The sequence below is a fragment of the Lampris incognitus genome, chromosome 12 (assembly GCF_029633865.1).
Source record: "Lampris incognitus isolate fLamInc1 chromosome 12, fLamInc1.hap2, whole genome shotgun sequence".
Lineage (NCBI taxonomy): Eukaryota > Metazoa > Chordata > Actinopteri > Lampriformes > Lampridae > Lampris > Lampris incognitus.
Window position 1 is genome coordinate 33,267,577 of NC_079222.1, and position 14,433 is coordinate 33,282,009.

At 45.9% G+C, this 14,433-nt stretch overlaps 1 protein-coding gene across 1 annotated transcript; it reads left to right on the forward strand.

Annotated features, from left to right (window-relative positions):
• Positions 1-781: 781 nt before the first annotated feature.
• On the forward strand, positions 782-4,540 carry rbp4l (retinol binding protein 4, like). Its single transcript, XM_056291000.1, has 5 exons — positions 782-822; positions 1,520-1,637; positions 2,168-2,304; positions 3,997-4,109; positions 4,311-4,540. The coding sequence occupies exons 2-5, from the start codon at positions 1,521-1,523 to the stop codon at positions 4,532-4,534; spliced, it is 591 nt and encodes a 196-aa protein (XP_056146975.1). The 5' UTR covers positions 782-822; position 1,520; the 3' UTR covers positions 4,535-4,540.
• The last annotated feature ends 9,893 nt before the right edge of the window (positions 4,541-14,433 follow it).

Sequence of the window (14,433 nt, forward strand, 5' to 3'; positions counted from 1 at the left end):
AATGTCTGTGGATATTTTTAAATATTTTGTACTCCAGCTCTCTTTAACTTATTTTTAGCTTTGGTCTTCATGTGTGTATATCTTATATTGTGTTTGCTGTGTTTGTCTGTGTCTGTCTTGCAACTGATTGGTGAAGCCACAGCCCTCATTTCGTTTTTAACATGTGCCTGCACGTTGTTTTTAATGACAATAAAATGGAATTGAATTGAATTGAAATATTGTTCACCGCTGTTATTACCTTGTGTAGCCTATTAACAATTGTTTCAAAATTCAGGCAATTTTAGAAAAACTGAGCTCTCTCTCTCTCTCTCTCTCACACACACACACACACACACACACACACACACACACACACACACACACACACACACACACACACACGTGTGCGAGCTGAAGGCACAATAGAAGTTCTTGTATGTCATTGTGAATGTGTTGCTGTGCACACAGATTGTTTTTGTAACATTGTCTGTGTATGAACTGACAGTCTGCATATGCACCATACATGCAGAAACATCTGTGTGTAAACACATTTGGCTGTGTTTGCAATCTCACAGTTACGTAAAGGCCCAACTGTTTTTACCGCAATTCTTGGGCGGGTTTGAAGCCAGATTACAGTAAGGATTTCAACCCAACAGGATTAACTCTAGATCTAAGCACCTTAGTTAGGTCCAAGCAATGATTTCAGCCATAAGCTTGTCTGTGGGGTGTCTATATAAAGGCAGTTTCACACACACACCCACACACACAACACACCAAATCTGGTGGCCAACCAAACAAGAGATTCAGCTCAGTTGCTGTTTGGACTCAAAGCTGCACACACAGGTAAGACGCTGAAATTTCCCCAAGATGAATTAAAAAAAACAAAATTATGATAAAAATATAGTTGTATTTTAGTAGACGGTGCAATTTATGGTTTTCATCATGTTCCCGGAGACAGATTTAGGCAGGGTTTACGGAAATGTGCAATGCACTAAGGGTCAGATAATAGTATAATAATAATAATAATAATAATAATAATAATAATAATAATAATAATAAAACTGCAGATCATCTTTAGTTGTTAAGTAGAAGGAGTTGCTGACGAGAAGTTTAGGGACAGAATTACATGTTGAATAATTTCACATTGCAGCAAGTGGGGAATACACACCATAGGTTTGCTAACTGTGGTCTCTTCAAGACTGCATTCTGTATCCAAGTGCTGTGATTAAAATTCAATGCAACTGTTGCAGTCACACCTTTGCATCGTTTCCTCAGTCATCCCAAACTGTGGAGCGGATATACTGCCTAACACATCATATTCCTAAGTGTCCTCATCTTGAGCTTAGGATCAAGTTAAAAGGGTATATTTTTCTATGTAGTCAGTATATACTGTAGTTGCCCCTGGTTTATAAAATAAGGCAGTTCAATGACTCGGTTCCCCTGTCCTGCTCACTTGTGTCCGGTGCAATAACACGTGAAGTTAGAACAGTGTATGCAGCGGTAACAGTTAAGGAAGTGTTGCATCTGTGTCTACATTCAGAATGGGACTCTCCAAACTGTCCCTGCTGCTGGTCTTGCTGTCCTGTGCAGAGCGCTGTCTGTCTGCTTCCTGTGTTGTGGACAGCTTCACCGTCAAAGAGGACTTCGACCCCAAGAGGGTGAGTGACACAACTCACACAGCTAACACAAACACACATCAGCATGTGGACACACACACACACACACACACACACACACACACACACACTAATGGTGACATTAAACTCACTGAACCTATAAATTCTTCTGTTAATGTACAGTTGTCTGTCTGTCTATCTATCTATCTATCTATCTATCTATCTATCTATCTATCTATCTATCTATCTATCTATCTGTCTGTCTGTCTGTCTATCTGTCTGTCTGTCTGTCTGTCTGTGTTAACTGTTTGTGTGTTTTGTTTTGTTTTTTTGCTTTGTTCTCTCTGTTTTTTGTATGATTTTGGTGGAGTCGTTTTGGGAAATTTTGGATATGTGTTTTTATCGTTTTTGTTGCACTGCTGTAGGCTGGGAGAAATGAAATTTCGTTTCTTTTGTGTACACAGGTACACAATTGAAATGACAATAAATTGTTCCTGGTTCCTGATTCCTGATTACTGAAATGTGAAAATCCATTTCTGACGTCCTCTTTACTTTCATCACTGTCATTTCAGTATGCAGGGAAGTGGTATGCTCTTCAGAAGAAGGACCCAGAAGGCCTCTTCCTGCAGGACAACATCTCAGCTGAGTACACCCTTGATGACGACGGCACCATGACAGCTTCCTCCAAGGGACGGGTCACTCTTTTCGGGTAAGGATGCCTGAGGTCCCCTTGGCCAGCTGGTGATTTGTCAACCTTAAACAAATGAGAGGGAAGAACCTTCCACCTTCCTACCAATTTCTGGTACCTCCTACAGGGATCATAATGAATGATGTCATGTTGCATTTGCTGCCCTATCTGCCCTTTAGGGCAAAGGTCCAGTCAGGGCATAGGGCTGTTCTACACGCTCTATAAGATTAGATAAGGTAGGTAAGGGCCAAATATACATGTTTACATCACAGGATCAGAAGTAAGAAAGATAGTCTCAGAGGGTGCAGAAAGAGGCTCTAAACATTTGAAACCAACGGATCTGAGGTCCACATCGAGAGTTACGACAACACCGATTTTCCTGAAGCACTGCCTGAACACCATTAACACCAAGTGAGGTTTTCCATGGCATACAAGAGGATTAGATGCTAATGTGGGCTGCAGAAGTAGGTTTTTACACAGGAATGCAATGTTCAAGTCTATCCCAGAGCACACAAGAACCTTCAAGTGGCTAACCTAAGGCAAGTAAGGCCCCAAATGCTGTATAAAATGAAAGGTTCAAAGAGACACATTGTAGATGGATTCTTTTGAGGCTTACACCATCACATTTTCTGAGTGGAAAATACATCTAAAACATGCCAGTAGTATATCTTAATGATGACATTCTGGATTCCTTTTCTCAGTCATCCCAATCTGTGGAGTAGTTCATTGTACATTTAGAGATAGTGGGACAATGTATATGCTAGGCATATTTGGAGAGACTGGGAATTTTTTCCCTGCCCTACTGCTCAGAGTAGAGCCACTGCTCCTTCGTGTTGAAAGGAGCCAGTTGAGGTGGTTCAGGCGTCTGATTAGGCGCCTCCCTTTGGAGGTTTCTGTGCACATCCAACTGGGAGGAGACCCCGGGGTAGACCCAGAACTCACTGGAGTGACTACATGTCCAATCTGGCATGGGAACGCCTTGGGATCCCTGAGGAGCAGCTGGGAAGAAGGACGTCTGGAGTGCCCTACTTAGCTTACTGCCACTGTGACCCGACCCCGGAGAAGATGAGATGAGATGAGATGAGATGAGATGAGATGAGATGAGATGAGATGAGATGAGATGAGATGAGATGAGATGAGATGAGATGAGATGGGATGGGATGAGATGAGATGAGATGAGATGAGATGAGATGAGATGAGATGAGATGAGATGAGATGAGATGAGATGAGATGAGATGAGATGAGATGAGATGAGATGAGATGAGATGAGATGGGATGGGATGGGATGGGATGGGATGGGATGGGATGGGATGGGATGAGATGAGATGAGATGAGATGAGATGAGATGAGATGAGATGAGATGAGATGAGATGAGATGAGATGAGATGAGATGGGACATTTTTTACTCCAAAGAGAGTAAACAACAGAGGTTTTAGTTCAAGCATTTGAAAAGGGAAGGGCATCTTAATGTCACCAGTTTTCATTCCTTCATTTTACTTTACGGCTAACATAGGAAATCAGGCGAACTACTAGTCATCAGAGGTCACAAGTGCGTCTTCTCTCTAAACAAGCATCTAAGAGTAAAACCAGCGCTAAAGTAAAAGCGCAAGAAAGAGAGTTTTTTTTTGTTTGTTTTAATGAGTGAATACAATAAAGGCTAAGAGCAAGTAACAGGGTAGTTGTTCTTCTTACATTTGTGTCATTATTTTCCAGCTTCTGGGTTGTGTGTGCGGACATGGCTGCCCAGTATACTGTTCCAGACCCTGCCACACCGGGCAAGATGTTTATGAACTACCAGGGTCTGGCTAGCTACCTGTCCAGTGGAGGTCAGTTCTGCACACACACACACACACACACACACACACACACACACACACACACACAATTAAATGCAGGCCACAGAAACCTAATGACACTAATGCATAGAAAACGACGATGTATGTTTAAATCCCGCAAATATAAGATTATACACCATAGACAAATATATATTTTAACGCTCCCATAACTGTTCCCTGCTCTCCACCCAGGTGACAACTACTGGGTGATTGACACAGACTATGACAACTATGCCATCACGTACGCCTGCCGCACGCTGAAGGATGACGGGAGCTGCGACGACGGATATGCCCTGGTCTTCTCCAGAAACCCCCGCGGCCTGCCCCCTGCCATCCAGCGCGCCGTTCGGCAGAAGCAAGCGGAGATCTGCATGGGCGGAGAGTTCCAGCCTGTTCTGCAGTCCGGGGCTTGCTAAGGAAAGAGGGAAGGTTGAAGAGCGAGAAGAGCGCGGGAGCCTGCTAGCTGCAGTCTTGGAGCCTTGAGAGCAAGAAGGAGAGAATGAGAGTGCTCGTCAGCCTGACAGAACGTGAGACTGACAATGAAGGGTGAACAGAAGAGAGGAAAAGTTCGTGGAGCTCGGGTAGTGAAGATGACCGGGATTCTTGAGAGACAGTTCACCGTGCAAGCCCCATTTGTGAGAGTTTAGAGGTTTGATCAGAGTGCAAGATTGCGGTGAGAGAAAATCGAGAGATAGTGAACTATAAGAGGAGGATTCCGGGGCTTGTTTCCTTCATTTGTTCTTGTCTTCTTCAACTATCACACTTTCATCTACCCGTTCATTGTCTCTCTCTCTCAAGGGAGTGTTGTGGTTGCAGTGCATTGTGTGACTATGGAAAATAAAACAGTAAAACTTTTTCTCAACAAATGTCAGATGTGTTGTTCTGTAAACTGCGGGGATTTAAGCCACGATGTGCACTCTTGATGTAGATGTGTTTATTTCATGTGTGCCACATCCATTAGAAAGGAAATAATGGATATTATGACAAAGTGACGCATACTTCACACACAAATGTGTACATACAGAATAGAATATTTGTCATTTCTACATACATACAGTGAAATTCACTTTGCATTTAACCCATCCTAGGTGTGTAGCTAGGAGCAGTGTGCACCCGCCGTGCAGCGCCCGGGGACCAACTCCAGTTATTTCTTCCTACTGCCTTGCTCAGGGGCACAGAAAGGAGTATTAACTCCAACATGCATGTGTTTTTGATAGTCGGAGGAAACCCACGCAGAACCGGGGAGAACATGCAAACTCCACACAGAAAGGGCCCGGGATGGCCTGGGGTTCGAACCCAGGACCTTCTTATTGTGAGGCAACAGTGCTAACCACCGGGCCACCGTGCCGCCCAACACTTGCACAACATACCAGGAATCAGGAACACTGGGTCATCCCATGTGCTTGTGTACAGGAAATGAAACAAAATATCGTTTCCCCCAGCCCACAGCAGTGCAACACAAACACATATCTAAAAACTGCAAGAACACACACACACACACACACACACACACACACACACACACACACACACACACACACACACACACACACACACACACACACACACACACACACACACACATTTTTGTATATAAATCACTGTCCGAGTGAACGAACGCTTGATGACTGTCGGAACTGCCGGTCTGCATGGGCTAGCAGTTAGCTTAGCCTGCCCCGCTTCTGCGTCCTGTCAGACCACCCTTGGTGTTACCTCTTCGGGTGCAGCTCCGGCCAGGGCCGTGGTCCCTGGGCCCACAGGATGCAGCAGACCAAGCTCTCCCAGCTGATCCAGCACCAGCTCTCCCAGCCATCAAACAAAGACGTGGACAGACGTGGACAAAGACACTGCATGGACGGTACACGGTGAGGTCACTTCAAACATGAATTCACCCTGTCAGCTTCCCACACCGGAAGCGGTGCACCAACACTTGCATGGAAGCACACTGGCTTAACTTCATGTTATAACTCAGACCATGTAAGTGGTTGTAATCCTACCTGGTACTGCAGAGCCCAACAGGGAAACACAACCAGACTCAACACAATGCAGACGCAGCACTAATAGGATTATTGGTGGCCTGATATTTGGAAACCTTAGTCTTCTTACCCTTTCTCAATTATTAGGCCAATTAGCATAACACGCCTGGTCCAAGGGTCAAGGATCACATTAAGCTGAGGCCAGGTCTGGCCGGAAAGCCTTCCTCTATGTCTAAATCCACACAAGCCCACACACTCCTTTGTCAAGTCCACTTTTTGTTTCTTCCAAAGTCAGCATCAACAACATAAAATCAGCCTTATCACAGGGATGAGGGATTTTTCCGGAGAAAACACCGGGTAGGAAAATAAAGTCATGTCGATACTGTATTTTATGAGCTGGACCTGAGATTGAGAGCGTATCGAACAGAGAACAGAGACCTCGGCTGTACAAAATGCATTTATCAAAGCTGGTGTGTTACCCATTTCATGTTGTGCCACAAGCCAGAAGAAAAAAAAGCCAAACTTAATCCACCTTTTATCCAAGGGGACCACAACCCTCCGGGAACATACCACAGACCATTAGACCGAAATACACTGTTTTTATATACTCTTAATTTTCAAAATAGGAAAGTAATGGTTACACACTTCTCAGTCATCTGTAATCTGTTGTACTGTACTGTTTCACAGTAGTGACATCGAGTGATGCTAATTTGATTGACTACTATGAATAGGCCAATATAGAGAATATACAGTAGTCAGAAATCTTGAATCTGGAACTTAATGCATTGAATAGGAGGTTCAGGTTTTAAATGTTACTGGTAATAAAACACATTATTATGAATAAATTCTAGATAAAGCCTTATAAAACACCCTTTCAATCAGTGTCCCAACCCAAGCATGATGGAAACATCAGTGCATGATAGGGGTGCCCGGGCAGCCTGGCGGTCTATTCTAATGCCTGCCAACACGGGGATCCTGGTTCGAATCTGCGTGTTACCTCCGGCTTTGTTGGGAGCCCCTACAGACACAGTTGGCCTTGTCTGAGGGTGGGAAGCCGATGTGGGTATGTGTCGTGGTCGCTGCTCTAGCGCCTCCTCTAGTCGGTCGGGGCAACTGTCCGGGGGGAAATGGGAACTGGGGGGAATAGCGCGATCCTCCCACGCGCTAAATCCCCCTGGCGAAACTCCTCACTGTCAGGTGAAAAGAAGCGGCTGGCGACTCCACATGTATCGGAGGAGGCACGTGGTAGTCTGCAGCCCTCCCTGGATCGGCAGAGGAAAAACGACCGGGACGACACGGAAGATTGGGGTAATTGGCCGGATACAATGGGGGAGGAAAAGGAGGCAGGGGGGGGGGGTGCGTGATACAAATTACAATTACTATACTATGTGGACTTTTACCAAGTAAACAGGGCATATATATAGTATGCAGTATGATGTATTTGTTTGTTTCTGTGTGTGTCTGTGTTTTTGTGTATTTATCCATTATTCATTTGCAGGGTTGGGTTGTAACGGATTACAAGTAACGACGTTAGATATTCAGAGTACACAAATTATCTATTTGTATTCGGCTCACGTTACGTTTGGAATCTCCAGCATTCAGATTACAGTTACTTCGTAAATGTTAAGGCGAATGCTTTTAGAACAGCCCCTCCTCACTCGCTGTCGGGGTTAAAGGTGACACGTGCTCACGTGTCGTTGGCAAACGCACGCTCACATGAAAACTGAGAAGCGAATGAAAGGCGGGTATTCAGGCTTCAGCTGCAGTCTGCAACTCAGCAACGACAAATGACGTAAAACAGCTAAAGCATCGTAGGTCATGTTGTGCGACCATGTGTGCGTCCGTGCGTCCGTGCGTCCGTGCGTGCGTGTGTGCGTGCGTGTGTGAGAGTGTGTGCGCGCGCGCGCACGCACACAGTTCCAGTGTGTACATTTAAGCTTCTCTGTCATTGCCTATTTCTCATTCACGCAACATAATGGTGAGGTCAACTCAAAAGCCCCCCCCCCCCATGGTGAAACGTAGAAGCCCTGGTGTCGACCATGGTCCCAATCAAAAGTAAGTGACACAACCCCCCCCCCACACACACACACACACACGTTTTTTTTTTCCGGCCAATAACCCCACTCTTCCGAGCCGTCCCGGTCGCTGCTCCATCCCATCTGCTGATCCGGGGAGGGCTGCAGACCACCACATGCCTCCTCCGATACATGTGGAGTCGCCAGCCGCTTCTTTTCACCTGACAGTGAGGAGTTTCGCCAGGGGGACGTAGCGCGTTGGAGCATCACGCTTTCCCTCCTAGTCCCCCCCCCCTCCCCACCGAACAGGCGCTCCGACCGCCCAGATAAGAGACTAGTGCAGCGACCAGGACACATACCCACATCCGGCTCCCCACCCGCAGACACGGACAGTTGTGTCTTTAGGGACGCCCGACCAAGCCGGAGTTTACACGGGGATTCGAACCAGCGATACTCGTGTTGGCAGGCAACGGAATAGACCGCTACGCTACCCGGACGCCTCAATGACACAATTATTTTCAAATTAGCACGTGCACATTTCCGTCTGCATATATCCATTGGTGCAGTGGTGCAGTATCTGGCAGGTTGTCAACACATATTGAGATGATGGCATGAGAACAAGCAACAGTGTGACACAAATAACATTCACGATACGACAAAACTGCTTCACACGTGCTTTTTGAAGATGCATTTCAAATGTAATCTGAATAAATTACTCTTTTTCACTATCATTACCGATTACATTTTGGACAGCGCATTTAGTATTCAGGTACCCAATACCCTTGTCTATTAATCATACAGTATACAGTATAACTGATGGACAAGCAAACAGCTATAACGCATGTGATCACATTATCTGCTTCTTAAATTGTTACGCAGGTAATAAACACTCGCAAGTAGGACTCGCATGCTGAGAGCCGGTCACGAGTCACGGTGACGTGTATCTCAGGAGGCACCGGGAGTGGATGTGGGGGGAATAAGGTATAAGTCCTGCATGTGGCAGCCTGCAGAGAGTGTATGCTGGACTGTTGCCTCCCTCTTGAGAGACTCTGGACCTGTCTCGCGAAGGGAACATTCAGCTGAGCACGAGACTTATACGGGTCACTGTTTGTTTTGTTGCCGTGCCAAAGTGTACTACTGGACCCTGTGGGACAGGTTAACCCGCTGACTTAAGCCAATTTAGCGGATAATTGGCGCCAGCTATTTGACGGCTTTGGTTAACACATCCTCCAGGTGTACACCGCCCTACTGAGTGAATGCTATGAGAAGGTAGGATGTGCTTTCACTGGGAAAACAGAGATCCGTTTGTTCTATATGTTTATCAAGATGTAAAATCAAAGTCTAACTTTTCTTCCAAAGCCAGGTTCCCCCTATACACCTAAACAGTATTTAAGGATGGAGGCCATGTTCTCTGGGTTGCAAGTTTCAGCTGGTGGTGTCCAAAACTAAAACTTAAAATATCCCCCCTTCATTCACTTAATGCAAAAACTGAGAGGGAGCACTTCCGGGTTTTCCTTTTCTGCAAGAATTCTTTCAGAGTGAAACTATGGAGGTTAAAGTTTGACGGAAAGTGCAGCCTTATTGCTGCGGTGACATGTACTTTACCCCCCCCCCTTTTATCCCCAACTGTACCCGTCCCATTACCGCACTCTTCCGAGCCGTCCCGGTCTCTGCTCCACCCCCTCTGCTGCTCCGGGGAGGGCTGCAGACTACCACGTGCCTCCTTCGATACATGTGGAGTCACCAGCCGCTTCTTTTCACCTGACAGTATGGAGTTTCCCCAGGGAGACGTAGCGCGTGGGAGGATCACGCTATTCCCCCCAGTCCCCCTCCCCCCCCCGAACAGGTTGCCCCGACCAACCAGAGGAGGCGCTAGTACAGCGACCAGGGCACATAACAACACCCCGCTTCCCACCCGCAGACGCGGCCAGTTGTGTCTGTAGGGACAGCAGACCAAGCCGGAGGCAACGCGGGGAATCGAATCGGCGATGCCCGTGTGGGTAGGCAACGAAATAGACCGCCACCCGGACGCCCTCGGTGACATGTAAATCGTCCATTTCTAGCCTAACTTGGCTAAGATAAGTAGCACACGTGCGGGAACCCATGTCGTGTGTTTTGGGCACGCTTTCCCCAAAGCATCGGGTGCACATGTCATCTTGGCACAAAGCTGCGCACAGACTAAGAATGAAATGTTCCTGCAGACAGAAGCCGTGAATTAAACAGGCAAGAAGGTAAACAGACTCAGACTGGCCTTTTGGATCCCAGTTTGGGGTAGTCTGGATCACGATGATGGGAAACGTGAGGCGGGCAGCTGAAGAGTGCGGGGGGGGGGATTACAGGTAATGGCGGGTGAGTCTTGCTGGCAGGACAGTGTGTGGAGGGCAGGAGGCCAGAGGTAAAGCTAATCTGTCTGGGAAGCATTGGTTTTGGCAGGATCACGTCTTACTGGAATGGACACCATCTGTAATTGTCCCCTTACAACATAAATAAACAGTGATTTCATAGCCTTTGCTCTGATTCAAGTAACACAAATATCACATTCTGGACCAGCACTAGTAGATGTCGTTCATTAATTGATATTCATTCACTTATACTATATTACTAATATTACATTTTAGTTTCGATGTTGTATTTGACTGTTTCAGACACCAAGAGTTACATTAGATTAAGATAAATAGGCATTAAAGTTTTCCAAAAGGGACTATTTCGTGATTTCACATTGCATTGTATCGCTAGTTTCCATACAAACTCAAACTTGATTGTAAAATCCTCTCAATCGGCTCTGCGCATAACTGTAGTCCACTGACTTCCGGTTTCTACTGCAGCGATCATACCCGTTTCCTGTTTGTTGGCGCGCGCTATCGACAATTATGAGGATGAGGATACTCTTCCACATAACTGTGGACGTAACTTGACATGTACAACTTCAAACTTGTCACCCGTTTGCTGGTAGGTGCAGGGGGACGTGTGTCGACAGTTCTGCGCATATCGAAGGCATCGCGAAAAATATGCCATTGTCAATAGCACGCGCCAACAAACAGGAAACTGTTATGACCACTGCAGTAGAAACCGGAAGTCAGTGGACTACAGTTATGCACAGCGGGCACAAGCTGGCGGTAAGAATGTAAAAATACAGGTGGGTGTATTTGGCATAGGGGTGCTATCATGACGAGGGAAAGCAAATCTTATAGGCACTACAGAGTCAAGGTTTAAGATGGACGCTGACTGCACATCCCGGTTTAGGACCTGCCTGAAGAGATCAGGTCAGCAGAGATGACGTCATCTTTTAGGTCACCCCTGAAAGCAAATCTTTATAAGCTGGCTTTCATGTAACTTTCCCATATTCTTAGATTGCATTCTTTTTAATACCTTATATACTAATAATTACGGTATATACAAAATACTGTACAATATTGTGTGTGTGTGTGTGTGTGTGTGTGTGTGTGTGTGTGTGTGTGTGTGCGTGCGTGCGTGTGCGTGTGTGTGTGTGTGTGAGATGGCCTGGTGGCCTGTCCAGGGTGTCTCCCCGCCTGCCCCCCAGTGACTGCTGGGATAGGCTCCAGCATCCCCGCCACCCTGAGAGCAGCATAAGCGGTTCGGATAATGGATGATGCATTTGCCTGTGGTGCAGCATACAGTGTCATAACTCAGTGCTGAATTAATTAGTACCTTACTAATGAATAGCCTGACTACATTATAATCCCATTCTTACTCCACAGTGCCAGCATTTAGATTAGCTGCTACTATGAATCACATAATTTAAGCGATTGATATGCCCGTGGCATTTTGATAAAAATATAAAGTAATCAGTAAGCAGTAGATAGATAGATAGATAGATAGATAGATAGATAGATAGATAGATAGATAGATAGATAGATAGATAGATAGATAGATAGATAGATAGATAGATAGATAGATAGATAGATAGATAGATAGATAGATAGATTGATTAGACTGTATAAAAATCAAATTGTTTGTAAATTGTTTCAATGCCTGTCCACTAGAGGGCAGTCGTGCTACATTTGACATAAACCTTGAGCAGCCTAAGGACTTGGTGTTCATGTTGAATGTTTCTTCATCCAGACTCGTCCCTCTCAGTGATTTATGATACCACCATTTCCTGGACCAGTTTTTGAACTTATCTGCCCTCGACTTTGCCTCGGCATGTTAAAGATGACCAACTTTAAATCAACGATTAAGCCAAAATATTGACTCCCAGCTAATGTAGACTACATTATTTTGTTTGTACTCTTCCATTAAAAAAAAAAGGTTTCTGTAAAACCTATTATATACAAAAATATTACTGCTGTTCTACCACAACGCCATAATATTTACACCAGTCCCTGAAACAGGAAAGCCCAAAACATCCATTTCTCCCTCCTTCCATCTAAAAAGTGTTACCGGAGCATCCAGTCACACACCGCCCCTCTCAGTAGTGTTTCTTCCCACAGGCAGTCAGGGTGCTGAACAGCTCATGCACCACCTTACATTGTTGAGTTATTGTGCACTTTTCTATATTGTGTAGCTAATGCATGAATTCATTGTGTACATATGTAGGTCTGACATGTCCTCGTGTGCAATTTTAATAAATAAAGTAATATTACTGAATGCAAATGTGTTTTTATCAATGTTTTTGATGGTGCGCTGAATCGTTTGCTTGCTAAATGCTAAATGCTAAATGCAGGACAACGTCATTACCCTCCTTTTGCCGGGTTTTCCCAGATAAGGGATCGTGGCATATCTGTGTGCAGGAAGCATTCATGTACAGGGTATAGAGCTAATGTTTGGCCCGCGTGCGGACTTTTATTACACAATACTGCTTGTTGAAGTTAACGCTACACCTGTCGTGTGGCGCCCCCCATTCCTGTCTCTGATAGACGAACTGAGGCTATGAACCGAGGGTCAATATGGGAGACCATCGCTATGATATATTGTTAGTTATGTAGAGAATTCAGGGGGCAGTCAGGAACCGCCGCAGCAGGGAAGCAAACCCGGGTCGCCCGCACCTCGCCCAGCTGCGCTAACCAGTCAACTCGTTAGCCAACGGGCTAGCGAGTCTACTCATTTGTGATCGTTACACTAGCCCCCTCCTTCAGCACCACAGGCGACTGCGCTAACCAGTCAACTAAAGGCCATGAATGAGTGAACTCGCTAGCCCTTGGCTAATGGGTCAGACCCTTTAGTTGATTGGTTAACATAGTCACCTATGGTGCGGGCGACGGTGGTTCCCGACTGCCCCCGAATTCATGACACTGGTGTCAGAAGTGGGACGGTGAGTGAGTCCATCGGAGGCGCGTGCGCCCAGAGGCGAATGGCAGGGGCGCACTTCTCGAAGGAGAGGGGTGGTGTAACGATCACGAATGACTAAACTCGCTAGCCGGCTGGTCCCTTTAGTTGACTGGTTAACGTAGTTGCCTGTGGTGTGGGAGACCCGGGTTCGCGTCCCGGCTGCGGCCGTTCCCGACTGCCCTCCGAACTCGCTACAGTTAGTACACAGTCAGTCAGTAGAGCTGCGATGTGGGATGTCCGGGTGGCGTGGCGGGCTAGTTCGTTGTCTACCAACATGGTGATCGCTGGTTCGGATCCCGTGTTACCTCCGATTTGGTCGGGCATGCTACACACTCTCGCATGCTGAGGCTTTTGCACCAGCGACAACTAGCTGTTGCCCATATACAGGTCTCTCCCATCATGCACTCTGGCAGGACAGAAACGTGTCTCGTTTTCCAGCCATCTCACGTCACCTCCAATGAATTTGCTCTTTGTGCAGTAACGTAAGTCTTAATTGAGTTTTAGTTAAATAATGTCGTTCTCTTGTGAATATTAACCCTTTTCCTGGACAGCGGGGTCAAACATTCACAGACAGCAGCCTCCAGCTTCACGGCCAGTTTATCAGCAGAGAATGATCATTATGATCATTAGTCACTGTTTAAATAGACATTTGTTTTCATCGTGCTGTATATGCAAGAGAGATCCATGCCTTGTTCATATTAAATCAATTGGTGTAGAAACTGGAACAATCACAATGGTTTCTTATGAACCATGATCAATTTAAAATGTGAAGACGTCACCCTAGGCCGAAATAGTACCCTGTGCATGGAGGACTGTGCTTGGGTTCAGTGCTGGATGTCTGTTTTTCACGGACGCATGCGTGAGTGGAAATGTCACAGAAAACAGGGTGTAGTATATTTGCATGCAAGAGGTGTGTTTACAAAGCGGGGTTTTTTTTTCTCCCTGCGCTGCAGCTACTGCATAACATGTTATTAGGCAAATAAACAGGTGAGGGACAGACAGGGTAGACACGATAATTGTTGCTATTGTGTTAGG

Bases quoted from the DNA above. Each gene is read 5' to 3' on its own strand.
- rbp4l (XM_056291000.1), top strand. From the start codon at position 1,521: ATGGGACTCTCCAAACTGTCCCTGCTGCTGGTCTTGCTGTCCTGTGCA. The intron at 2,305-3,996 runs GTAAGGATGCCT...ATTATTTTCCAG, and splicing joins GGACGGGTCACTCTTTTCGG to CTTCTGGGTTGTGTGTGCGG. The intron at 4,110-4,310 runs GTCAGTTCTGCA...CTCTCCACCCAG, and splicing joins TAGCTACCTGTCCAGTGGAG to GTGACAACTACTGGGTGATT.